We start from the raw sequence: 26,960 nt of genomic DNA on the forward strand, positions 1-26,960 counted from the left end.
ATGCTTGCATTTTTCTGAAACGCGACCTAGAGGTATTCATTCCGAAGTAATTTTCCACCCAACCAATTACCCTGAGCAGACAGCTTTTGATATCTTTCAGAGGTTTTAATGTATTCATTGGTCCCTTTGCCAATACACGTGTTTACACGCGCTCTCGTTTGAATGCGACCTGCTTACTGAAAGCTTTGAGGGTCTCTCAATTACCCGCTGTAATCTTATTGTATTGTATTCAGTGGTCTGCAAATCATACTTCTACAGCAGAGGTCCCCTTATTAACAAAAGTGCCTGTAAATACCTTCAGTATTACCTTGGTCGTAACACTGTTTAGTTCACTCGCATGCCTTACTGCCTATAGGTGAAATTGGTGTGCGCTCAGGAGTGTGGCATCCATTTTAGGACATTCATTCGATGTAAACATACTCTGCAGCATACAGGAGTGCAGAACAGTAAATAAGAGAGCAGAGCGATACCAATCCAAGTGGGTCCATATTTATTGGTTGTTTTTTTGCTCAGGACATGTTTGATTCAGTTACATAATTTAAATCAGCAAGTTCTCTTTAAGGACATTTAAACATTAAAACACTCTGCCCAACACGTCCTCTTTGAATAATCTGAGATTTGACTAGACCTCTAAATTGAGTTTCTCTGCCATCTGTTCCTACATGTATATACAATCAAAGTGACATGAAAACATGACACCAAAGACATAACTCAAAGCAATAATATGCATTCATTTCATGAAAAATAATACATTGTCGTAATAAATCGTTGCTTTACCTTCAAGCCATGGATTATTATTAAGTAAAGCATAATACAATAAAATCTTTGTTTTGTCAATGGGTGGCTTTGGTTGAAATGGCAAGGCTGGATACATGAAAACAGTTGGAAGAACATTCCAAATGCTAAACAAGCATATTCAATTCTCAAAAACGCTGCTGCTCTTGTTGCATGATCTGAATAGTGCACAGGACAAACAAGCACCATGAATGCCTTAAAATACTGATGAACATCACACAAAAATATACCAGGTTGATGCACACAGACAGCACCATCTGATAATGAGGCTTTAGTTTTAAAAAATTACATTGTTCAGCTATCAAGTTATTGTAACATCTCACACATACGGTTACTACAGACAGAGTGGGTAACACTGACAAGCTCTTATGGCACCCTTTCTTCACCAAAGCAACCAAGAAGGTCCCTGGGTCTGCAGCAGTTGAAAGCCCGAGTCACTCAGTCATTGAGCTGGAGCTGACATTTCCTGTACGTTTTACGGTACTGTGTTCACTGGGTATTAAGAATGTCTGTCTGCCTGGCCTAGTTCTGGGCAGCAGGCAGCCACTCCAGAGTGAATTTACAAACTCACCCCATGTTAGTGTCATAACAGGAAGGCAGCACTGTGTCAGGGCTCAGGGGCTCCAGAGCTGAACATGGCCTCAAGCTTCACCACCATGCAGGGAGAAACAAAGGAGCTCGCAACGGATGATCACACAGTGGCATACACTGACTGTACCCTTGCAGCCATTACAAAAGCTTGTTATCACACGGTATATAAGTCTACATTATATCTTAACTTCCACCATCATAAAATAAGATATAAGAAAATAATGTCTATATATTTTAAATACTGTATCTAAATTGGTTTTCAAGTAGGTGTAGCCATGCTGTTGTGGACAGCTTCACTCCTATTGAAACAAATAGTTTCAAGATAATCCTCAAAGCATGTGTAGTTAATACATCTTAAACAAGAACTCATTTCTGGAATCACATGACACAGAGAAAACATTCTTAACACTTCTGAGCTGAACCAATAGCTAATACTAAATCATCTCAAAATATAAAACAATTGTCATGTGACCTTGCTGTTGCAGAATTGTTTCATGGTACTGTACGCACGTCTTACTGTGTATCTTGTCTCAAATGCAATATGAAATACCTAACCTTGACACATGTTCCATAAATGTTGAAAAATGTAATGGTTTGAAGACACTGTTTAGCCAAATTTAACCATATATAACCATAGATAAGAAGCCATTCTGGATGAAAGTATTCCAATAGCAAGATTCAGACCAAACAAAAAATGTGGTCTCTGACAAAAACACATAATTCATTGAGCCTTGAACAGTAAAGGGGAGTTTGCTTTTAGATAGAGAAACCTGAACGTCTGTTTGAATTCCTCAAATGAAAGAGCCACATGCCTTGCTGTGCAAGCAGTCAGACACTTTCTGCTTCACATTTAAAGAGAACCTCATCATTATTAGAACTAATCCTGAGCTGCACTTGCCGGTTTGGACATTTTAGAAATTGTACCGAAAGTCCCCAGCTCCCAATCCTCTTTAAGCATGATTTTCCATCAACCTCCTAAGGTACCATTTTTTCACAAAATATTTCACAAGCACATACAGATTATTAACAGCAGTCTCTAGATGTGTTTCTGTCACAATGAGTTCCCCATTCTCCTGGGGTTTAGATCAGAAGTGTATTTACAGTTTTGAATTGGCACTTAACAATAACATATGGAACTCTGCTAGTAACTCTTATTCCTTTTTTTAAATTTATTTTTTTAGAAATATCCCTCAAAATGGTGGGTCGGGCCATCTTTATGATGCCAGAACAGGCTCTTCTCGTTCTCCAATCTCTTCCCTGCTCCTCACTTCCTTTTTATACCGGTGTTGGTTTTTTTTGTTTCAGGGGAACAAGGGCATTCTTTCCCGTCATTCTGTCTGTGTCTGTCTGTGTCTGTCTGAGGGTCAATGTTTTCTAGGCTGTTTGTGTTGTGTCAGACTCTACATTAGTCCAGCGAGAGCAGTGGCTGCATGTTCTCCTCCTCACTCTTCACCTTTTCTGGCCGTTTAAGAACTCCGGGCTCCACCACCGACTGAGACCTGTGGATATAAATAAAAGATGACTGGCATCCGAGAGGCCTGTGCTCAGTGAAGCATTATCACTGATGACTTCTCACCTACTCAAGTACAAAGGAGTGGGATGAAAAGGTGTGAGCCCCAGAGCCCCCTTGCCTCCTGCAGAGCAGGTAGCACACATGGGGGTCATATAAGATGGGTTTCATAAATGCATCCCAAAATCCCTCCGCATTAATTGTTTTAGAAGAGGCCTTGGGTTACATGCAAACACACAAATGCACACACATGCACAAGCACACAAAACCATCAATAAAATTATCTTCTCCTAGAAAAATAAATGGTGTTATCTTGTCTAGTACATGAGCCCAAAAAGTTGATCACAAAATGTCACCCTCAGACACTGATCTGACCTATTTTTGATGTATTTCTCTAATAAAAGCCTAAGCTGCTTTGGGGAACGGGAGCTATCATTCATCATGCAGAAATCTGGGACAGGTTGGTCTCCTGTGTCTACCGTGACAGAGAAAGATTCATATGACCGATGATGATAACTAAGTCAACAACCAGAGCTTCATTCACCTGTAGCAAAAAAACACCCCAAAACAAAATAAAATGTATGAACACAGGGGCTAAATTAACACAGGGGCTAAATTACCATAGGAATGAATAGTAGAACTCAATCACGTCAGCCTCAGTGAGGTTAACATTTAGAGGTTCATACAGCTACTGCTGCTAGCGGGGAGCTATGTCATTACTGCAGCAGTAAAGTAAAACAGATCTGCCTCCACTCACAGACATCATAGTCACACAGTACAGTATGGCTTCGTCATTATGGGGTCCCCATGACAGAGTGGCTCATCATACAAAACATATACTTCTCTAACAGTGACTCATACACAATTTTGCTATTTTAATCAAGTAATTGATGAGGTAATGTTTCCTTGAACTTTGTGGAGTGTATGAATGGCAGTGTACATTGGGGAGAAAATAGCACTGACTAAAGAAGTCACTTCAGATCATATGGCTGCTGGTGATTACAGCCTTTAGTTCACCATACATCAGGACCCTGGCCAGGATGCTATGATTCACCAATCAAATGCTCTTCTGTCACAGATACGGGGCAGTGCAGAGCAACAGAGTGCTTAACAATAGGAATAAAGACATTATTAAATGCGTTTATGTTCTTTATGAACATCCCATACTGTGCTGTATCTCTCATTGCTTTGCCTGCTGTGTCGGTCTACTGTCTTGGTAAGCAGAAATGTCAATGAGAATTAATTTCACTGATTCAAATCTGCTGAATCCAGACATGTTTTCACTAAAGAGTCTGTGCTATGAACGGTGGAAGTGCATGTATTTCCTTTCAGGTAGACACACATACACACGTAGATGCATGCATGCACAGACACAAACACACTTGACAAATTGAGATGGCTCTCAAAAAAAGGACATTAGAGAGGCCAATTTCCCCAAGGCAAGAAGGCCTGCCTTCATGACAATGTCATATGTCTGTAAAGGTTTAGTCAGAGGGTTTTGTGAGGCAGCAGGAGTGGAACTGAGCTTATTGCCGAAGGTAAAACTCCATCACTTCTGTTCATGCTCCAGAAGGTAGCTACAGTAGCTAGCGCACTCAGAAGAAGTCAGAGCTCCGTCAATTGAGTGCAGATCAGTGCATCATTTCATTTTTTTGCCTAATGCTCATTTCATGACCCAGTAAGTCGTAAGAGACACAGCCCTGAAAAAAATCACTGAGACAATAGACTGTCAAAAAAAGATACACTTCCAGTCAAAAGTTTTACAAAACCTACTCATTCAAGGGTTTTTCTATATTTTGACTATTTTCTACTTTGTAGAATAATAGTGAAGACATCAAAACTATGAAATAACACATATGGAATCATGTAGTAACCAAAGTATTAAACAAATAAAAATATACACTGCTCAAAAAAATAAAGGGAACACTTAAACAACACAATGTAACTCCAAGTCAATCACACTTCTGTGAAATCAAACTGTCCACTTAGGAAGCAACACTGATTGACAATACATTTGTAGTTGTTGTGCAAATGGAATAGACAACAGGTGGAAATTATAGGCAATTAGCAAGACACCCCCAATAAAGGAGTGGTTCTGTAGGTGGGGACCCCAGACCACTTCTCAGTTCCTATGCTTCCTGGCTGATGTTTTGGTCACTTTTGAATGCTGGCAGTGCTTTCACTCTAGTGGTAGCATGAGACGGAGTCTACAACCCACACAAGTGGCTCAGGTAGTGCAGCTCATCCAGGATGGCACATCAATGCGAGCTGTGGCAAGAAGGTTTGCTGTGTCTGTCAGCGTAGTGTCCAGAGCATGGAGGCGCTACCAGGAGACAGGCCAGTACATCAGGAGATGTGGAGGAGGCCGTAGGAGGGCAACAACCCAGCAGCAGGACTGCTACCTCCGCCTTTGTGCAAGGAGGAGCAGGAGGAGCACTGCAAGAGCCCTGCAAAATGACCTCCAGCAGGCCACAAATGTGCATGTGTCTGCTCAAATGGTCAGAAACAGACTCCATGAGGGTGGTATGAGGGCCTGATGTCCACAGGTGTGGGTTGTGCTTACAGCCCAACACCGTGCTTACAGCCCAACACCGTGCAGTGTGCATTTGCCAGAGAACACCAAGATTGGCAAATTCGCCACTGGCGCCCTGTGCTCTTCACAGATGAAAGCAGGTTCACACTGAGCACATGTGACAGGCGTGACAGAGTCTGGAGACGCCGTGGAGAACGTTCTGCTGCCTGCAACATCCTCCAGCATGACCGGTTTGGCGGTGGGTCAGTCATGGTGTGTGGTGGCATTTCTTTGGGGGGCCGCACAGCCCTCCATGTGCTCGCCAGAGGTAGCCTGACTGCCATTGGGCACCGAGATGAGATCCTCAGACCCCTTGTGAGACCATATGCTGGTGCGGTTGGCCCTGGGTTCCTCCTAATGCAAGACAATGCTAGACCTCATGTGGATGGAGTGTGTCAGCAGTTCCTGCAAGAGGAAGGCATTGATGCTATGGACTGGCCCACCCATTCCCCAGACCTGAATCCAATTGAGCACATCTGGGACATCATGTCTCGCTCCATCCACCACAGACTGTCCAGGAGTTGGCGGATGCTTTAGTCCAGGTCTGGGAGGAGATCCCTCAGGAGACCATCCGCCACCTCATCAGGAGCATGCCCAGGTGTTGTAGGGAGGTCATACAGGCACGTGGAGGCCACACACACTACTGAGCCTCATTTTGACTTGTTTTAAGGACATTACATCAAAGTTGGATCAGCCTGTAGTGTGGTTTTCCCACTTTAATTTTGAGTGTGACTCCAAATCCAGACCTCCATGGGTTGATACATTTTATTTCCATTGATCATTTTTGTGTGATTTTGTTGTCAGCACATTCAACTATGTAAAGAAAAAAGTATTTAATAAGAATATTCCATTCATTCAGATCTAGGATGTATTTTAGTGTTCCCTTTATTTTTTTGAGCAGTGTATTTTATATTTGAGATTCTTCAAATAGCCACCCTTTGCCTTAATGACAGCTTTGCACACACTTGGCATTCTCTCAACCAGCTTCACCTGGAATGCTTTTCTAACAGTCTTGAAGGAGTTCCCACATATGCTGAGCACTTGTTGGCTGCTTTTCCTTCACTCTTCGGTCCAACTCATCCCAAACCATCTCAATTGGGTTGAGGTCGGGGGATTGTGGAGGACAGGTCATCTGATGCAGCACTCCATCACTCTCCTTCTTCATCAAATAGCCCTTACACAGTCTGGAGATGTGTTGGATCATTGTCCTGTTGAAAGACAAATGATAGTCCCACTAAGCCCAAACCAGATGGGATGGCGTATCACTGCAGAATGCTGTGATAGCCATGCTGGTTAAGTGTGCCTTGAATTCTAAATAAATCACAGACAGTGTCACCAGCAGACACCCCCACACAATAACACCTCATTCTCTATGCTTTACGGTGGAAACCACACATGCGGAGATCATCTGTTCACCCACACCGCGTCTCACAAAGACACAGCGGTTGGAACCAAAAATCTCCAATTTGGACCAGACCAAACGACAAATTTACACCGGTCTAATGACCATTGCTCATGTTTCTTGGCCCAAGCAAGTCTCTTCTTATTTTTGGTGTCCTTTAGTAGTGGTTCCTTTGCAGCAATTTGACCATGAAGGCCTGATTCACAGTATCCTCTGAACAGCTGATGTTATGATGTGTCTGTTACTTGAACTCAGTGAAGCATTTATTTTGGGCTGCAATTTCTGAGGCTGGTAACTAATGAACTTATCCTCTGCAGAAAAGGTACCTCTGGGTCTTCCATTCCTGAGGCGGTCCTCATGAGAGCCAGTTTCATCATAATGCTTGATGGTTTTTGCGACTGCACTTGAAGAAACATTCAAAGTTCTTGAAATGTTCCATGTTGACTGAACTTCAAGTCTTAAAGTAATGATGGACTGTCGATTCTCTTTGCTTATTTGAGCTGTTCTTGCCATAATATGGACTTAGTCTTTACCAAAAAGGTCTATCTTCTGCATACCACCCCTACCTTGTCACAACACAACTGATTGGCTCAAACACAATAAGAATTAAGAAATTCCACAAAATAACTTTTAAGAAGGTACAACTGTTAATTGAAATGCATTCCAGGTGACTACCTCATGCAGCTGGTTGAGAGAATGCCAAGAGTGTGCAGAGCTATCATCACGGCAAAGGGTGGCTACTTTGAAGAATCTCAAATATTAAATATATTGTATAACACGTTTTTGGTTACTACATGATTCCATATGTGATATTTCATAGTTTTGATGTCTTCACTATTATTCTACAAAGTAGAAAATAGCCAAAATAAAGAAAAACACTGAGTAGGTGTTCTAAAACTTTTGACCGGTAGTGTATATGTCAAGGAGGATTTCCTAAACTACTCACCTGAATGAAACACACAGAAACAATATTTAGCATATTGAATAGTGAATAAATAAGATCATCTCCAAGTATACAATTTTCAATGCTTATCTCTCTCGCAATTCAACTAAATTATGCCAGTGAGAGGGAATTAATACACCCCACACACAAACAAGCATATGGATCTTTGTGCTCTGCACTACCATGTGTAGTGGAAAAATGAGAGAAGGTGATACTCGGGACTGGCGACTTGAAGGCGCCGAGGCCCAGCGTGATGACTCAATCACGATTTATGACATTGTTTGGATGAATGACCATCTGTGGGCTATTACAGGGCTCAAAAACACATTATCTGTGGTTTTCTGTGGGGTTCCCACAGAACCCTGAGAGCACAGACACCTTTGGAGATGTGAAGTTAGATGAAAATGTGAAATCGACTAAATTAATGTTCCTGTGTGAATTAAATTGTCATGTTTGGATTGTTCAAGAGATCGTAAAGAGCTATGAATTTTGATACCATATATATGTTTTATTGTACTGTAAGTGCTATGGATTTATTGTTACTGGGAAACTGTTATTTTGTTCATCGGACAACGGGTAGTTCAAAGAGGGAGTGACACAGGGGTGGGCTCCAATCATTTAAATTGAGTTGATTTGTTTAGAGATTATTCTGAATTGAAGACGTATAACCACGTTAAGTCTTATCCTATTGGTCGTAGTAATTTACTGTGCTAGTCTGCAATGGATCATGTATTTCATGTAATTGTTTGAGCATTAGTTATTTTGTGACTAATATATTATATTAGCTGAATTGAGTAAATACGTTCCTCGTTTTACAGAGTAATTCTTTGATTGACTACATGTTCATCATTTAGTAGGTCTATTTGTAGTTGTTATTTACACTACATGTTTGGGTAACACGTTGACATCTCTGATCTGCTTGTCTGAATAAATTAATGCTAGAACATTGGTTGCCAGGATTAGCTATTCGTATCTAGTCTCTTAATAATTGCATAATGTTGCAAGTTAGACACATGATCATTATAGTCATACTGAGAGGAGTTGTAAGGCTCGCTACCTTGACTAGATTCCTCCAGAGACGTACAGGGCCTGTTGCATTTTCTCACAGAATAATGGAGTCAGATTGATAAATGTAATTTATTATTATATTCAACATAATTTCTACATAATGGTTGGATAATTTCCACTGAACTACACGTGTAGTGCAATTTAATGAAGGATTGTTCTTACTGTAGGATGTGTTTTCCATAGATTGTATAGCTCAAGGAAGCCCTACCTACTCTTCTAGCTCTAGGAAGCCCTACTTACTCTTCTAGCTCTAGGAAGCCCTACTTACTCTTCTAGCTCTAGGAAGCCCTACTTACTCTTCTAGCTCTAGGAAGCCCTACTTACTCTTCTAGCTCTAGGAAGCCCTACTTACTCTTCTAGCTCTAGGAAGCCCTACTTACTCTTCTAGCTCTAGGAAGCTCTACCTACTCTTCTAGCTCTAGGAAGCCCTACTTACTCTTCTAGCTCTAGGAAGCCCTACCTACTCTTCTAGCTCTAGGAAGCCCTAGGAAGCTCTACTTACTCTTCTAGCTTTAGGAAGCCCTACGTACAGTATATTCCATATCTGCCCTATTACATGAACCATATACTTTATGATATATTTAAGCAATAAGACCCGAGGGGGTGTGGTAAATGACCAATATTACACGGCTAAGGGCTGTTCTTATGCACGACACGACGCATAAACTGGTTACCAACGAAATTAGACCAGTAAATAGTATTTTTTTTGTCATAGCAGTGGAATATGGTCTATTATAAACTGGGTGGTTCGAGCCCTGAATGCTGATTGGCTGACAGCCGTGGTATATCAGACCGTATACCACGTGTATGACAAAACACTTTTTGATCTCTAATTACGCTCTAATTATTTCTTAAATATACCACAGCTTTTAGCCAATCAGCATTCAGGGCTGGAACCAGCCGGTTTATAAATGGAAACAATGCATCAGTTATGACATATCTGACAGACTAACATATCGCTTTCTCAGAAGACACCTCCACCTTATCTTGTATGAAGACACACAATACACAATCTATCACATTGACACACGTGAATAACATGACTGTCCAGAGTCTAGACTGACCTCTTCATGGTTTTGGGAGACAGGTCTTTCTCCAGGTCTTTGACAGATAGGGAATAGGACTCGGGGCAGTACTCAGTCTCCTCATCATAGGCGTGGTCCAGGAGGGTGCGGGCCCAGGTGCCCATGTCGTAGGGGGGCATCATCCCACCCAGCTCAGAGGGCAGGATCTCAGGGTGCATGAGCTGGTGAAGGCTGTTCAGGTTGTTCCCATGCATGAAGATCTAGAGCGGGATGGGCAAAACCAGTGGTTGACTTGGGCAGGAGCTCACCGGAACTGAGTACCGGCACCTCGAACATTCTACTACTTTAGGTCATGTTCCTCTTACAGAATAATAGCTCAAAAGTATTGTGGAGCTTCTGTTTTATTCCAAGTCAAGCACTGGACAAAACAACAACATTGACACAGATAGATAATGAGTATATACTGTCTTAGAGCACGTTATAAAAGTCTACAGTTTGTTGGAGTGGATAGATTTGCCCTTTTGAAAAGCAAAAGTCCTGACCTGAACAATGTTTATGACAGCAGCTATTCAGAAATTATGATAACCGATGCTATATGTTGAATAGAATGACCTGACATTCATTGGTTACAGCAACACAGTTGACTTGTTGGTCTCTGTCAAAGTGATTTTTCAGAATGTTCAGTCAACAACTTCCTCACATCTTACCCTTTTTCTTGTCTTGTCCTTCAGAAAGGGTCGTATGACAGTGTACAGGGCGTGGATGTACCACGGCTGGTTCACAAAATGGATTCCTCCGAACCTGGCAGGAAAGCTGTCCTGTGGGCAATACAAAACACAAACACATTCACTATTCTACCTGTTGGTATGGTAATCCACTTTTGATGTGTTTTCGCTAAGAGTATATATTGTTTTATTCTATCAAACTACATTATGAGGAGGGTATGTTGGCTAATGAGAGTGGATTTGAACATTGTTTTGTAGAATGTAAATAGAAGGTAATTCTGTTTTTTTCATTTCCTTGTCCAACGTCACAGATTTATCTTGATGGGTTTGCATATGGGCATTATTGGCTTTATGTTAATGTTGCGCATTGAAAATCACCCAGTCCATTTATGTTACAATATTGCACTTACATTGGCTTTTTCCGTGCTGTTACATTACTATGCAGGTTTGAGACATACAGTGTCTGGCCGGGCGGCCAGCTCTAGGAAGAGTCTTGGGGGTTCCAAACTTCTTCCATTTAAGAATGATAGAGGCCACTGTGTTCTTGGGGACCTTCATATCTGCAGAAATGTTTTGGTACCCTTCCCCAGATCTGTTCCTCGACACAATCCTATCTCAGAGCTATACGGACAATTCCTTCAATATCATGGCTTAGTTTTTTGCTCTGACATGCACTGTCAACTGTGGGACCTTATCTAGACAGGTGTGTGCCTTTCCAAATCATGTCCAATCAATTTAATTTATCACAGGTGGATTCCAATCAAGTTGTAGAAACATCGAAAGGATGATCAATGGAAACAGGATGCACCTGAGCTCAATTTCGAATCTCATAGCAAACGGTCTGAATACTTATGTAAATAGGGTATTTATGTTTTCATTTTGAATACATTTGCAAAGAATTCTAAAAACCTGTTTTCACTTTGTCATTATGGGATATTGTGTCTAGATTGCTGAAAAAAATGTTTAATCCATTTTTAGAATAAGGCTGTAACTAAACAAAATGTGGAAAAAGTCAAGGGGTCTGAATACTTTCCGAAGGCACTGTAGATTGAACATTATTATCATAATGGTCTGTTATAATTTGGACACAGGGAGTATTCTGAGATTATACACTGATATAACAGGGTTGGCTGACGAGCAGCAGAACTGTGTCCCTGGGGAGAAGTTCATGTAAAGGAGCAATCTGATGATTTAGGGAATAGTTTGTGAGGAGGACGCAGGAGGAACACCCAGAGTGCCCCCTGTAATCTAGTGACACAATCTAGGGTAAAGTAATCTCACACAGGCACCGCAGCAGAGCAACATCACAGCTACAGTCAAACCCGTGGGAGGACAATCACCAGGAAAGCTCAAAATACACAATAGTCTCACAACATTTAACAAGTTGGTAATGCCTCATTTTCATGTGTAAGTGTGGTTCCCATCTGTTCTGCAGACTTTACTGAAGTTTAAGACTGGTGTAATGGCTACCTGTATTAATTGAATTAGCTAATGGAGGTAGTTGACAATGGTGTTACTAGCTCATTGTAGCTTCCCTGCTGAAAAAAACACTGCATAGAAAAGCTGGTCATGCTGGTCACCAGCCTTCCAGCCTTCGCTGTGTTTTTGCTGGTGATCAACCTTTGCTGTGTTTTTTTCTGGTCATCAGCCATGCACTGTGTTTCTGCTGGTGCCTTCGTTGTTCTTTTGCTGGTGCATTCGCTTGGTTTTTGCTGGTCTCTTCCCCGTGTTTTTGCTGGTGTTTTGCTTAGTTTTCGCTGGTGATCAGCCTTTTGCTGGGTTTTGCTGCTGACCAGCCACTATGTTTTGAACACTAGTGACCAACATAACCAGCATCAAGTCACATTATGCTGGCTTGCAAAGTAATGTTTAATTCCTATTGGAATCCTGACAGATTGGGGATATCCAACAATTGGAACTTTCATTCACCTAAAATCTGCATTCAGAATGACTGCCCGGGTTAGAAATATTCATAAATGACACTACCTACAGTGTATTCAGACACCTTGAATTTTTCCAAATGTTGTTATTTATTAGATTGTACCTTTATTTAACTAGGCAAGTCAGTTAAGAACAAATTCTTATTTTCAATGACGGACTAGGAACAGTGGGTTAACCACCTTGTTCAGGGGTAGAATGACAGATTTTTACCTTGTCAGCTCAGGGATTCGATCTTGCAACCTTTCAGTTACAAGTACAACGCTCTAACTACTAGGCTACCTGCCGCCCCAAGGGATATTAAATTACAGCCTTATTCTAAAATGTATTCAACAGTTTTTTTCCCTCATCAATGTACACACAATACAGGTCATTAGACATTTTAGCATGTCCAATCAATTTAATTTACCACAGGTGGACTCCAATAAAGTTGTATAAACATCTCAAGGATGATCAATGAAAACAGGATGCACCTGAGCTCAATTTCGAGTCCCATAGTAAAAGGTCTGAGTACTTACATAAATAGGGTATTTAAATAAGTAAAAATGTTGCTAAATTGTCTAAGAACCTGTTTTCGCTTTGTCATTGTGTGGTATTGCGTGTTGATTGATGGAAAAAAGGAATTTCATCCATTTTAGAACAAGGCTGTATTGCAAGAAAATGTGGAAAAGGTCAAGAGGTCTGAATAATTTCCAAATGTACTGTAACCACCTAAACTGGAACAACCATTTCGGTAACAGGTGCAATAACTCCAACTAACAGATTGGATTAGTTTAGAAAATGTTATTTATCTTTGTGTAGCATAAGATAATTTAATCGATTAATCAATCAAGTACATGCAAAAATACTGATATTGAAAAAAACAATTCCAAAAATCAAACTGCAATGAGCATGCTGGGAAAATATGATAATGATGGGCGTGGTTTTGCAGACTAGCTTCACCAGCTAGACCATGCTGGACTAGCATAGACCAGCATGGACCAGCTTGGTCACCAGCATACCACCATCACCAGCACATCAGCATGAGCTGGTCACCTGCATACCAGAATCACCGGCATACCAGCATGAGCTGTTCACCAGCATCGCCAGCTTGACCAGCTAGTTGGCCAGCCTAACCAGCTAGACCATGCTGGTCAGACCATCTTGACCAGCAATCCGTCCTGCATGGACAACATAGCCCAGTGTGGACCAGCTTGAAAATTAGGCTATTAGGTTTTTTTCCAGTAGGGTTACCCTCTTAAATCTGTCTCAGACTGCTATTATTGAGTTTTTTCCTCCCAGCTCAGAGAACCAACACTGAGAATTCTTCAATAACACAAGCTGTGCTATACCTATCTACCCAGCTGGATGTATACTTTTACTAAGCATGGTAATCAACTCTCAACACTAATTCTCTCTATCACACTTTCAGACAAAAAAATCAAGTGTCAGAGGGTATCCTTGCAGTTTGAGATAGATCTTGCCTCTTGGCTATGCATAGTTTGCAGATACCCAGATAGCTGTTAATTTTTAAAACAGGGCACTAATGGCCTAGAACAAATTCTTATTTTCAATGACGGCCTAGGAACAGTGGGTTAACTGCCTGTTCAGGGGTAGAACAACAGATTTGTACCTTGTCAGATTGGGGGTTTGAACAGTGGGTTAACTGCCTGTTCAGGGGCAGAACGACAGATTTGTACCTTGTCAGCTTGGGGGTTTGAACTTGCAACCTCCCGGTTACAAGTCCAACACTCTAACCACTAGGGTGGACCATTCTTGATACACACGAGAAACTGTTGAGTGTGAAAAACCCAGCAGCGTTGTAGTTCATGAAACAAACCGGTGCGCCCGACACCTACTATCATACCCCGTTCAAAGGCACTTACATTTTTTTTGTCTTGCCCATTTACCATCTGAATGGCACATATACACAATCCATGTCTCAATTGTATCAAAGTTTTAAAATCCTTCTTTATCCTGTCTCCTCCCCTTGATCTACACTGATTGAAGTGAATTTAACAAGTAACACCAATAAGAGATCATAGCTTTCACCTGGAAAAAAACAGTACAACACCGGTGCCCCTGCACATTGACTCTGTACTGGTACCTCCTGTATTTAGCCCCGCTATTGTTATTTACTGCTGCTCTTTAATTATTTGTTATTCTTATCTCATACTTTCTTTTTTTTTAGGTATTTTCTTAAAACTGCATTGTTGGTTAAGGACTTGCAAGTAAGTATTTCACTGTAAGGTCTACACCTGTATTCAACACAGGTGACAAATAACATTTTATTTGATTTGATTTGAGTCTATGTCAGTCTATGTCATGGAAATAACAGCTGTTCTTAATGTTTTATACACTGAATGTATAAGAAACACAAAATAGAATGCAGGATGGAGACTTCGTCTTCCTCCTCTGGTTTGATGGTCTGTACCTCTAGTGCGATGTTGGAGGAAGGAGGGAAAGGGGAAGAATAGAAAACCCCTGCTGCCCTCTTTGATGTATTCTAGCTACAAGCTACTTCTGCTACAGTTTCATTTGGAGAGGAAATAATAATTGAGAGAGCATGAAGCTTAAAGCTGCAATATGTAACTTTTTGGGTGACCAGACCAAATTCACATAGAAATGTGTGTTAAACATCTGTCATTCTCATTGAAAGCAAGTCTAAGAAGGGATAGATCTGTTATATGTGTGCTATTTCTATGCTACCTGTTTTTAAGATTCATTTTTGTGTCTTTTACTTTCTGTTTTGTACACCAGCTTCAAACAGCTGAAAATACAACATTTTTGATTATGGACAATACCTTTCACAGCGGTTTAGATGGTACAATGATTCTCTATACTATATTCGATTGTTTTGTCACATAAACTGAAATTAGGCGAACTATAAGAATTTTAGCAACCAGGAAATGCCGGAGCGATTTATGCATATGCATCTTTAACTGTGAGCAACTAAAAGGGCAAATGACATCCAAGCATCATCAGAAGCCAGCAACATGGAACATGAACAGATGGACGTGGGCATACGTGGGCCATTTTGCAGGGCTCCAAAGATCTTTTAACACAAGATCAGTTCAATTGATTTATTAGCTTCTGTTTAGATGTATTAGTTAATAACCAAACATATATATTTGTTTATCTCTTGGTGACTGTTATGTCACAGTTTAGCCTCCTGATATACTTGTCCTTTTGTTGAAAACATATAGGTTGCCTGATGTTACCTCATAGATTTTCCCAAGCAACAAAAGCAAGAAACTAGGGCAGAGATTCAAGGGCAGCCCACCTAACAAGGCAGAGATTGCTGATGAGACTTTCCTTGCATTGCAGAGAGGCACTGATGGCAATAGAAGCCTATAAAGCCAAGCTGTCAAACCCCTCAGTGAACACTGATGAACACATACTGGCAAAATCCCAGAATGTGTTGTTCCACAAGGACTCAATGGTATACACTGATGACGTGTGATTTGTCAACCAGAAAATGCTGATTAGCCCGATTGCAACAGTGAATGCACTATCCCCATTTTGAATGAATCTGATTTGAAGTTGAGCTTCATGGTCTGGAATGAATTTGGAAACTGATTCGTAAACATGACAAAAGGGTATATGCATGCAAACCCAAGAGATGAGATGGTGTACTAAAAGTTATAGCCTATAATATGTAAATCTGATTACATGAATTGTCAATCTGTGCTTTTTTCACTACTGTTGATGTTGAAAATTCTGGAAAGGACTCCCATGTTTTCACATAATTTTTTTTGAAGCTGATGAGCCCATCTTTTCCTGGATTCATTTTTCTTTTCATAGGATAGGCTTGACGAGCTCTCTAAATTCAGCTCTGCTCTTTTCAGGAGTCATTGATAAAGGATCGAGTGAATTAATCCTGCTGTGAAAATGAAAAAAAGAAAACGTCAATTTAGTGGAGTCCTTTTCAAAAAGAAAATGTAGCCTAAAGTGAAGATGCTACTTTGTTATATACCTTTACTTACAGCCACTGGAAGTAGTTTGGGGGTGGGGATGTTGCGTTTTATCATTATTTATTTTCAAGGGAGAGGGCACTTAAAAATATTTTGGCCCATGCAACAGACGCTGTATTGGTCCGCTAATACAGCACTATTAAAGGCCCACTTTTGTGGATTTTTATATTTTTCCCCCTTTATATATATATATTTTTTATTATTATGATTTTCAGGGGGTGCTGCAGCCCCCTCAGCACCCTTTCTTCCCACGGCTCTGCCTGTACTGGAATGAGGCCTCTTCATATGCACTAGTTTAACAGCAGACTACAATATAAACAGGCCCACAGCACTTTGTAGTAGGCTATCTGGGGAAGGCTTTTGATTGAGAGCTACATTAAGTGAAAACTGAAAATGACATAAAGCCATTCTCTGCTTTCTTTGAAGAGACAGACCCTGGATTAATACGTAGCCATGGAAATAGAGAGAGGATGAAAGGAGAGAGAAGAGAGACAGTTACAAACGATAGGTCACGTCAATAATGTAGGCACCACAGGAGACACTTTATCTGCACCTGCCAGATACGGCCTGTTAATTTGGGAAAAAGTAAAGTGAAAAAGTTGGGGGAAAGTTCATTGTGAGGGATGAAGCTCCACTTATTGGCAAAACCACATTCCGTTACAGACCAGACCAGCACAGTTCTTCTGCAGGAGAAACAACATTACAACTCCAGAGTGCCAGGCGGAATCGGAATCTGAGGCAAGCAAACTAACAATTGGTTTTCCTCTGCCCCTCGGTCCAAAATACTGTATGTCTGCTGCTGATTCCTCAGCCAGCTGAGAGTCCCCTGGACAGGGCTGTGGGATACGAGGCAGTGGAGCTGAACATTCAGATGGGAGACTCCCAGTCAGACAGAGAGATGGAGGGAGCACTTTGGTTGAACTTGTTACATGTGCATACTGCACTATTGAGCACAGCACAGCATAATCCCTGACCTCTCATTGAGGAAAGGCTCTGTTCTTCTGAATCACTCAAAATGTGTTAACAGGTCGAATCTATAAATATTATACAGACTCGCCCTTGATAAAACTCCAGACTCGACTGAGGGAAGGTCAAATCCATATTTCACAGCTTTTGGGTATAGTTTGGCGATAAACACATTGAAAAGGTTCTAGTTCAGGACTAAATTCATAAATACAATTTGAATAGCATGGAGCAAGTCCACTGCGTTATCGGCAAGCTTAGAGAACCATGTTGAGCGGTTTGCTGCTTTCAATTCATCCATCCTGTGGGTGGGCTTAATAATAATAATAAAGGGCTATCAAGGGCTATTTTATCCACCTGTAATGACATCATTATCGATGCATGAATCATAGTTTGCATCCAAACAATACAGTAACATTGAGTTGACTAAGAATACTGACCAAAATGTTTTGCTCAGTGGATTGTAAGAGGTATCTGTCTGGGAATAGGGTTTTCTCCCTTCATTACTACATAACGGAGTTTGGGGTCAATTCCATTTCCATTCCTGTCAATTCAGAAAGTAAATGAAAATTCACATTTTCCCTCACTGAAAATCATTGAGGATAATTGGAATTGGAATTTCAGTGTACATCCTGAATTGACCCTAACCCTGACACATACACAATATATACAAAGTATGTGGACACCCCTTCAAATTAGTGGATCCGGCTATTTCAGCCACACCCGTTGCTGACAGGTGTATGAAATCGAGTACACAGCCATGCAATCTCCATAGACAAATATTGGCAGTAGAATGGCCTTACTGAAGAGCCTTCATAGGATGCCACCTTTCCTATAAGTCAGTTCGTCAAATTTCTGCCCTGATAGAGCTGCCCCAGTCAACTGTAAGTGCTGTTATTGTGAAGTGGAAATGTGTAGAAGAAACAACAGCTCAGCCGTAAAGTGCTAGGCCCCACAAGCTCACAGAACGGGACCACCGAGTGCTGAAGCGTGTATCTCGTAAAAATCGTCTGCTCTCGGTTGCAAAACTCACTACCGAGTTCCAAACTGCCTCTGGAAGCAACGTCAGCACAATAACTCTTCATAGGAAGCTTCATGAAATGGGTTTCCATGTCCGAGCAGCCGCACACAAGCCTAAGATCCCCATATGCAATGCCAAGCGTTGGCTGGAGTGGTGTAAAGCTCGCCACAATTGGACGCTGGAGCAGTGGAAACGCGTTCTTTGGAGTGAAGAATCACACTTCACCAACGCTAACTGCCAAAATGCATAGTGCCAACTGTAAGGTTTGGTGGAGGACTAGGCCCCTTAGTTCCAGAGAAGGGAAATCTTAACGCGATGCATATAATGACATTCTAGATTATTCTGTGCTTCTAACTTTGTGGCAACAGTTTCTGGAAGGCCCTTTCCTGTTTCAGCATGAAAATGCCCCCGTGCATAAAGCGAGGTCCATACAAAATCGAGATCGGTGAGGAATATATTGACTGGCCTGCACAGTCCTGACCTCAACCCCATCGAACACCTTTGGGATGAATTGGAATGGCAACTGCGAGCCAGGCCCAATCGCCCAACATCAGTGCCCAGCCTCACTAATGCTCATGTGGCTGAATGGAAGCAAGTCCCAGCAGAAATGTTCCAATTTCTAGCGGAAAGAATTCACAGAAGAGTGGTGACTATTGTAGCAGCAAAGGGGGGGACCAACTCCACATTACTGCAGATGATTTTGGTGTGAGATGTTCGACGAGCAGGTGTTCACATACTTTTGGTCATGTAGTGTATATACAATGTGTAGCTACAGTATGTAGAAGAGTATTGATGGGTGAGAGACTGACTGGGCATCTAATAGATATAAAATCTCAGGGATTAGATGTTAGATAACAAAGGGAAAAGACACAGACAGAGATAACAGCTTTCAATCAATTGAACCACTCTCAAGGGCACACCAAGCTCAGGCCCAAGTTAACGCACAGCAAAAAAATAACTATTCCATCAAATTATCTAGCACTTTAATTGTAAACGATAAAGCCATAAATCATATTTATACTACACCTCTTCACAAAAGTAGACTTTCCTTCTCCCAAGCCTCAGACAGAACATCATATACTGTATAACTACAGCCACTGTCCTCAAAGCACAACACGGCATTATCTGCTGCTACTGAAATAAGTCTATTAGCCATATGCAGGGGGAAAAAACACATTCGTTTGTGAATGAACAAAATGTCGTTTTTCACCACTATACACTTAGAAAAAAATGGCAATGCAATATGAATACTTTATAGAGTGCTCAAAAAATGAGCTCTAAAAATAGCTCCAAGCATGAACCTCTCGCAGTTCCAATTATTTCACTGACGATCTCCCACAATCATTAATAATAGTAATGAAGATTTGGCGGCAGGTAGCCTAGCGGTTAAAGAGCATTGTGGCAGTAACCGAAAGGTCGCTGGTGCAAATCCAAGCCGACAAGGTGAAAATCTGTCGATGTGCCCTTGAGCAAGGAGCTTAACCCTAATTGCTCTTGTAAATTGCTCTGTATAAGAGCGTCTGCTAAATGGCTCAAATTTAAAAATGTAAGAGCATTTAAAAAATGTGTTGCACTCATATATAATTTATTGATCATATATAACTAATTGATTGAGCCTGGCTAAATGGGTTTTAAGCTGTCACCTTTTAAGATGTGAATTAACACCATTGCACCAAATTACATAATTATGGTGAAGCAGACCATATGAAGAGAGGGACTGACTACAGCCCTACATCTGCAGAATTATGTTAATGTAAAACATTTGTCCCCCAATCTGTCTTAAAACCACAGAAATAATGCACACATCATCACCCACTCTGAGAGAGAATGGCAGAAGTGTGTTTCTCTCATCTAGCAGCACAGTCCATCTGGAGAGTACATAGCATGGCGGTTGGACAGGTTGCCACGGAAACTTGTGGGATGGGATGGGGAAGACTGGTCTTTTGTGATTGGCTGCCGAACACAGGTTATTCTCTAGACTAAGAGGGACAAAAGGCATGGCTAAGACAGAGAGAGAGAGAGAGAGAGAGAGAGAGAGAGAGAGAGAGAGAGAGAGAGAGAGAGAGAGAGAGAGAGAGAGAGAGAGAGAGAGAGAGAGAGAGAGAGAGAGAGAGAGAGAGAGAGAGAGAGAGAGAGAGAGAGAGAGAGAGAGAGAGAGAGAGAAAGAGAGAGAGAGAGCGGGCGGGTGGGTGGGTGAGCAAGAGGAAACAACAGAGGCTCTAAGATAACAAAGCATAGCTTGGGGAAACCAAGGCCAGCATGGAGTGTTCTACTCATTTCAACCATTTGTTTCTCTTGGTATTGATTTGCCAAGAATACCCACACTCTAAACAAGTGTTAATTTCTTTCTCTTTGTTTTGCAATATGCAATGAAATCTGTACTAGAGCTGTGCTCTGTGTATTAGCTATTCCAACAACAATAGATGTGACTGTCAGTTTGGGAATAGGAAACTGAATTATCACACATTGACAATTACAATTTAGTTATTTAGCAGACACAGTTGGAGATGCATTTTGAAATATCCTTATGGGGTATGTTCAGATTTTCGGTTAATTTTCATTTTTCTGTTAAACTTCATAATCTTCCATAATCTCTTTCAAATTCTGTAAGCAGAGTGCTTTCATTGTTGCCAGTGGAAGTGTTAAAAAAAATGTAATTGTTGTTAGTAATGTTGAATTTCATCATGTTATTCTGAACACACCACCCACGTGCATTAACAAATGTACTGACAGAAAATGACAAAGAAGCTGAACCGAGATCCGGAATACACACACACAAACACACTGGTGGGCAGCAAACAGTGAGCTGCACCTGATGCAAGTACAAATGATATGTAATATGGATAAATCATTAGCTATAACATGTCCTTCACAATAAAAAACAACATCTTGACTTCTTGGCAATTTCAAAAATCAATACCCACAGAGGCAACGAGTGTTAACCTCAGCTGAGGATGAAAACCTAATGTTGATGTCTTGAATGTGCTTTTCTTTGTGTGTGATTTCTTTAGCAGATCAGGCCCTTCATGACAGTCATAGTGAATCATGAGGCGGGCTGGCACACATGAGCCCTTCAATGTCATTACACAACCCACCAGAGGGCCACAACACCCTGAGATGCTCTCAGTGTTCAGTGTCAAGCGGGCTCACAGATAGGATGTCACCACTATCCATTACACTGGAGAGAAGCATTATGAGGAGAAGGGTCAGGCACTGGACAACACATTTTGTGTCTGAGGTGGAAAATCAATAGTTGAAGATACCATACCATATAATAAATAGCATATATACCTTATAAAGTATCTACTATTGTAGAACCGATGATCATATATTATGTACTGTCGATATAAACTTGCTCAGATTGAAATGGGTTTCTGTTGGAGCTTTTCGTCTCCGACTCAGACAGGGAGAAATGTTTAGCCAGTAACTGTTGATTATGTGGCTGATTCCATTAGTAAGTACAATGTTTCTGTTGGGTTGTATTTTATTTTCCATTCAAATGATGACAAGTGTTCCCGCATGATTTGGTAGCGGCACATTGGGAGGCAGAGATACTAATAGTAGTGATCAATTATTCACAGTCTAATCTGTGTCTGGAGAGGCAGTGGAATGTGGAATGGCCTGATCATGGTCCTCCATTGATATTCAGTCAAGGAACCTTTCTGGTGATAACAGCCTACGCTCTATATGGCTACATATTACATGGCTACATAGCTACGGAACTAGCCTATCTTAACTTTCCATACATTAACATTTGAATGATGGACTACAGAGGAATTGGTTGGCAGATAGCCTAGCGGTTAAGAGCATTGAGCCAATAAACAAAAGGTTGCTGATTCGAATCCCAGATCCGACTATGTGAAAAATCATTCTATGCCTTTGAGCTTGGCACTTGACCCTAATTGCTCCTATAAGTCGTTCTGGATAAGAGTGTCTGCTAAATGACAAAAATGTCATTTGCAATTGCTGTATGCATTTTGTTATTAGGCTACACATCATATTTATAATTTGGTTGGCCACCTCCCAAAGGATGCACTTGGACAGAGACCTTGTCTTTTGTATTCCATTAGAAAATATTGAACATGGTCAAAGGAATGTTGTTCAAATTTGAGTCTCATCACCTGCTGAAGATTGCAATCATAGGCTCAGAAATAAAAATGGAAATGTCGTAATTAATTTCTTATGCAAGTCTTTGATTGTAAAGTAATTTCTGAGAGTACAGAGGAGTGATTATTGAGTGGATGTGCATTTACATTATAACAGCTTGTCACGTCACCAAGAGAATGATAAGAAAGTTGGTCAGAAACTGTTTTTCAGTAAGATTCGGTGACTTGTCCCACTACTCCAGCAAGCATCCCAGGTGTGCAGAACCATGTGTGGTTATATATAGCTTGTCGCTAATGTTCCCCCCATATAAACTAGTAGCAGTAGTGCTATATTTCTATAACCGACCATGACAACAACGAAGATCTGCACTTCCACACTGCAAGAGTGACAAGTGTCTGGTGTATTCAAAATCCCCAAAAACCTTTATTGTTTTAGGCTTGACTAAAATCAGTAAATGTAGCAAACCCCTCTAATCTGGGTAATCTCAGTAAATGGGAGTTTATTGTCAAAAGTAGCTAGGAACTGAGTGATGTGGAGCCCAGCAAAGAGAAGGTTTATAAGAATGTTGAGACTGTTACCTGTAGACCTTCTATGGCCAGTCTCAGCATACTCGGTGTTAGTTTGGAGGCTTGTTTGAACGTGAAGTTGCTCCAGTCGATGATCAGGACAAATCCATTCACCTGTAGCTCTGGATCTTCTATCATGGACTCCAGCGACAACAGAATAGATCGCAGTATATCCACAAATGTATACCTATAGAGGTGAGCAAAAGCATTAGGAGACTATTCTAGTACTGTAATCCCAGTTAAATAGTTAACTGTAAAAATTAAATGTAACCAGCATACCCTTGTTTGGCAGTAAATACAGAATGTGACTCTTTAACCTTTTAATTCAGGAGAGTAATACACAGAGATCCAGATTGCAGATTGACTTGTATGAGTGCTGTTATTAAGTTAATGGACACTCCTGATGGCCTTTTGCGTGTTTATCACAGCCTGCTATTGTGTGAAATTACTAATGTGTTTTCATTGTGACTATGGAGATCACATGAGTGGGCCCCTAAAGTAAAGGAAATCACAAACTCAAATCTCTAAAGTAATGTGGTGAAACGTAATTTGATTGTATCTGGTTCAACACTTACAGTCCTCATTCACTAGTGGGGTGCTAGCATTTTTACTGACCTGTGCAGCCTAGTCTATGCCCATTCCCTGGCCTACATCAATGAGACACTGACAGGGCTCGCCTTTTGGTTAATAGTTCAATTTATGTTTCGGTTAAATTCATGAGACTAGGCTATAACAAAGCCAATGCCACAGATTTGTGGGAAAATATATAGATGGTCGACTAAAAGCAAACTGTCAAGTGGCTTTACAGTAGTTCTGAAAGGACAGCTCCCAAATATCAAACGGACATTACCTGCTCTGGTCCCAGTTAGCAGCAAAGAGAATCAGTATTTTCCTGCCATATCTGTCCAAGTTGGTCAGCACCCCCGGAAATCCGTCTTTGAGAGCTTGCTTGATTCCCGGGTCGGTTGCTTTGAGGTTTTTAAACATATCCAGATTTTGCTGACGATATTCGAAATACTGGGCCAAGAGGCGAAACGACTCGAAATGATTAAATTTCCGCGCTCGGAGAAAGCGCAGGATGAAAGCATCTTCTGTCCTAAGAAAGCCAATGTCTGGGCGGGTGATGATCATGTCCCTCACCTCCTGAATGTCCTGATGCAGAGTGTCGGGGTTCTCCTTTAACTCCACCTTGGCTTTCTCCAGGGTTTCTGGAGACAACCCCGCTTGCAAGTGAGCCATTGTCCTTGCTTCCACCGCCAATATTGAATGGTTGGTAAAATATTACCGTCGATGGAGCCAAAACCTCCAACAATGAATGCGTCACCACTCAATCAGTTCCCTAAAATCAAAGCCTGACTTCCGATATCGTCCTGGGTCCTCCTGAGTAGGCCTGTGATAGAAGGTGCAACATTGGCTGCATTCACTTTTTGGACAGCGCCATTATGTTTCCACCTGTACCTATCTAACATCTGACTTCTGTTTCCAACTTTCTTCTCATATGTTGACATTTATAGCTCTCAAATCAGTCGCAATACTGGCTGTTGCTGACTTCCCAATTAGGTCTATGAATAGCCTATGTTCAGTCACCGATTGCATCTCTAACCTGGCTATGTTGGAAACCTAAACACACAATTGTGAGACAACCGTTATCATCCATCCCCACCCAAAATAATCTAACATTACAATTACCATAAAATCATTACACTATGCTACCTTCAAGCGGTCAGGCAATGCGGCACCCTGCAGTAACTCCTGTCATAACTCTCCTTACCGAATGCATTGTAATTCAGAATCAGAAAGATGCTGTCGCCGACTGCTAGAAATTACAGTCAAAGACTCAAGGCGACATATTCCGTCGACATCCTCACTCCATCCAGTATGCTGTCTATTTCCATTCTGTGTGTTTGGTCCCAATATTGGGTGACCAAGTCCAATTCCCGTTGTTCTGAGCGCGGTGCTTCTCCGGTTCTTTTTGTGGTTGCTTTACGTCAGTGATGCTGTTGCCGTTTTGTTGCTGTTGAAAGTGACTAAAAACCATCGCTCCAGTGTTATAGTCACTCTGGCCGTCATCACATGGTGTAGGAGGGAGAATAACCCTCTCTTCACTCTCTCTATTCATCGCACCCAAACACCACCTGCTCATTGGCTGGGACCAGACCAGACATAGGCTGCCCACTCTGATTTTACATTCGAATTTATGCTGATTCCTCTTCTATCGTCGTCTCAATCTCAGTCTGTCATCAATTTGTGGGTTCATGAATTATTTATTTTATTTTAGCGTATAGGCTATTCTAGTGCTGTATAAATAATATTTTTGAAACGACCTCCAACCATTCAACCATGTTTATGTCATTTATCATTGCATTGTGGAACCCATTTTGCGTTAGGCTATAAATGCATTAGGTCATATGGCTATAGCCTACAATTACAACTGAAAAAAATGCACGTGTTTTGACTTCTTGGGTAATTTTCATTCTCTTTAGTTTATTAAATAGTTTATTCCTATGGCCCTCCCTTTCATTATTGTGACACTTTACATCAAAATGTTTACAATGTTGCATCACACAGGCAACACAATTGGTTTGATATATCTATTTAATTGATTGCAGCAGTATCCCGACATGGCAATTAATTATGTCTTGTGGTGGTCTACGGCTGCACACTGTCCTCCTGGTCCTCCCACTCAGGGCGGGGCCAGTGGCCGCTCAATTGAATAATAAATACCAACCTGTCTGTTCCAGCATTTGTTGCGTTTGTTGCTCTCTCCCCATGTACAAAGAAATGTGATTACAAGTTGTGCTACAAAGGTTGCCCAAATTGCTTCCAAGCTCTGAGAGTGAGGATCAACGGCGCACACTGTTGATGAGGACTTGGCATGCGCACCGGTGCACACGCGCGCGCAGACAGCCGGGGACCCCTTGACTTGACAGGGGTCCAATCAATGTGATTTTTTGAGGTACCATCCGCATCATGGCTAGTGATTGAAGCCCTTATAATGGTGCGCAAACCTGTGTAGGCCTATATTCTAATTGCCTACCTGGATAATAATCTAATGGGTGCTGTTGTCTGAGTCAGACTGAGATGCACATACACTTCCTTGTGCAATGTGCGATGATGAGACATTCAGTTCAAAGTCTTATAGATATAAAAGGCTAAATTTTCAGAGCTTATCAACCTAGTGCAACAAAGGAAATGTCCTCCCACTCACTCAAAGTCGAACCAATTATGCATTGTTCCTTGTGAATCTCCTCTGGAGTCACTTATTCTGCAGAGCTTGTGTGGGGTTTATTAATTGGTTATTTCGTTAACTGATTCATAGTGTTAGTTAGACATCAGATATTCTGGACATCACTCAACCGCTCCCCCAGCTCGAGCGCGACACTGGTGAGGATGTAGCGGGAGATAAGCTGCAGCGCGTGGTTAATTTTATGTAGCGTGAGGGGCCAGAGGGAGCACAGGACTGACATCTGAGCAGTGACAGGGTGGAAAAATAGACTCCCGAGGGAGAGGGAAATGGGCAGACGATAATTACACTCTGTTCTGACGGGTGTGTGGAGGAAATGAATTGAATGGACGGACCTGCATAGCAAATTACCTTTGTTGTGAAGGCGCAGCTGTCATTTTGAAGTGCTCTCTCACGTTGCTATGTGAATAGGCCATTTGGTCTTTCGATGGTTGATTCCTTGATTATTTAAAAAATCGTAGCTTAAGATGTTAGAACTCAGTTTTCAGTATTTGTATTGGTGCATGATGGCATTCAGAATGGCATTTGGCTATCTAT

The 26,960-nt window shown here is 41.3% G+C and overlaps 1 protein-coding gene across 1 annotated transcript; it reads right to left on the reverse strand.

The window, feature by feature from the left end:
• Window positions 1-486: 486 nt before the first annotated feature.
• LOC115107716 (clavesin-2-like) lies at window positions 487-25,246 on the reverse strand. The gene is made up of 5 exons (XM_029631294.2): window positions 24,030-25,246; window positions 23,192-23,366; window positions 10,614-10,724; window positions 9,946-10,166; window positions 487-2,885 (listed from the first exon to the last, which is right to left on the reverse strand). Exons 1-5 carry the CDS (start codon window positions 24,416-24,418, stop codon window positions 2,792-2,794), a joined length of 990 nt encoding a protein of 329 aa, XP_029487154.1. The 5' UTR covers window positions 24,419-25,246; the 3' UTR covers window positions 487-2,791.
• Between the last annotated feature and the right edge of the window lie 1,714 nt (window positions 25,247-26,960).

This window comes from Oncorhynchus nerka, linkage group LG24 (assembly GCF_034236695.1).
Source record: "Oncorhynchus nerka isolate Pitt River linkage group LG24, Oner_Uvic_2.0, whole genome shotgun sequence".
Lineage (NCBI taxonomy): Eukaryota > Metazoa > Chordata > Actinopteri > Salmoniformes > Salmonidae > Oncorhynchus > Oncorhynchus nerka.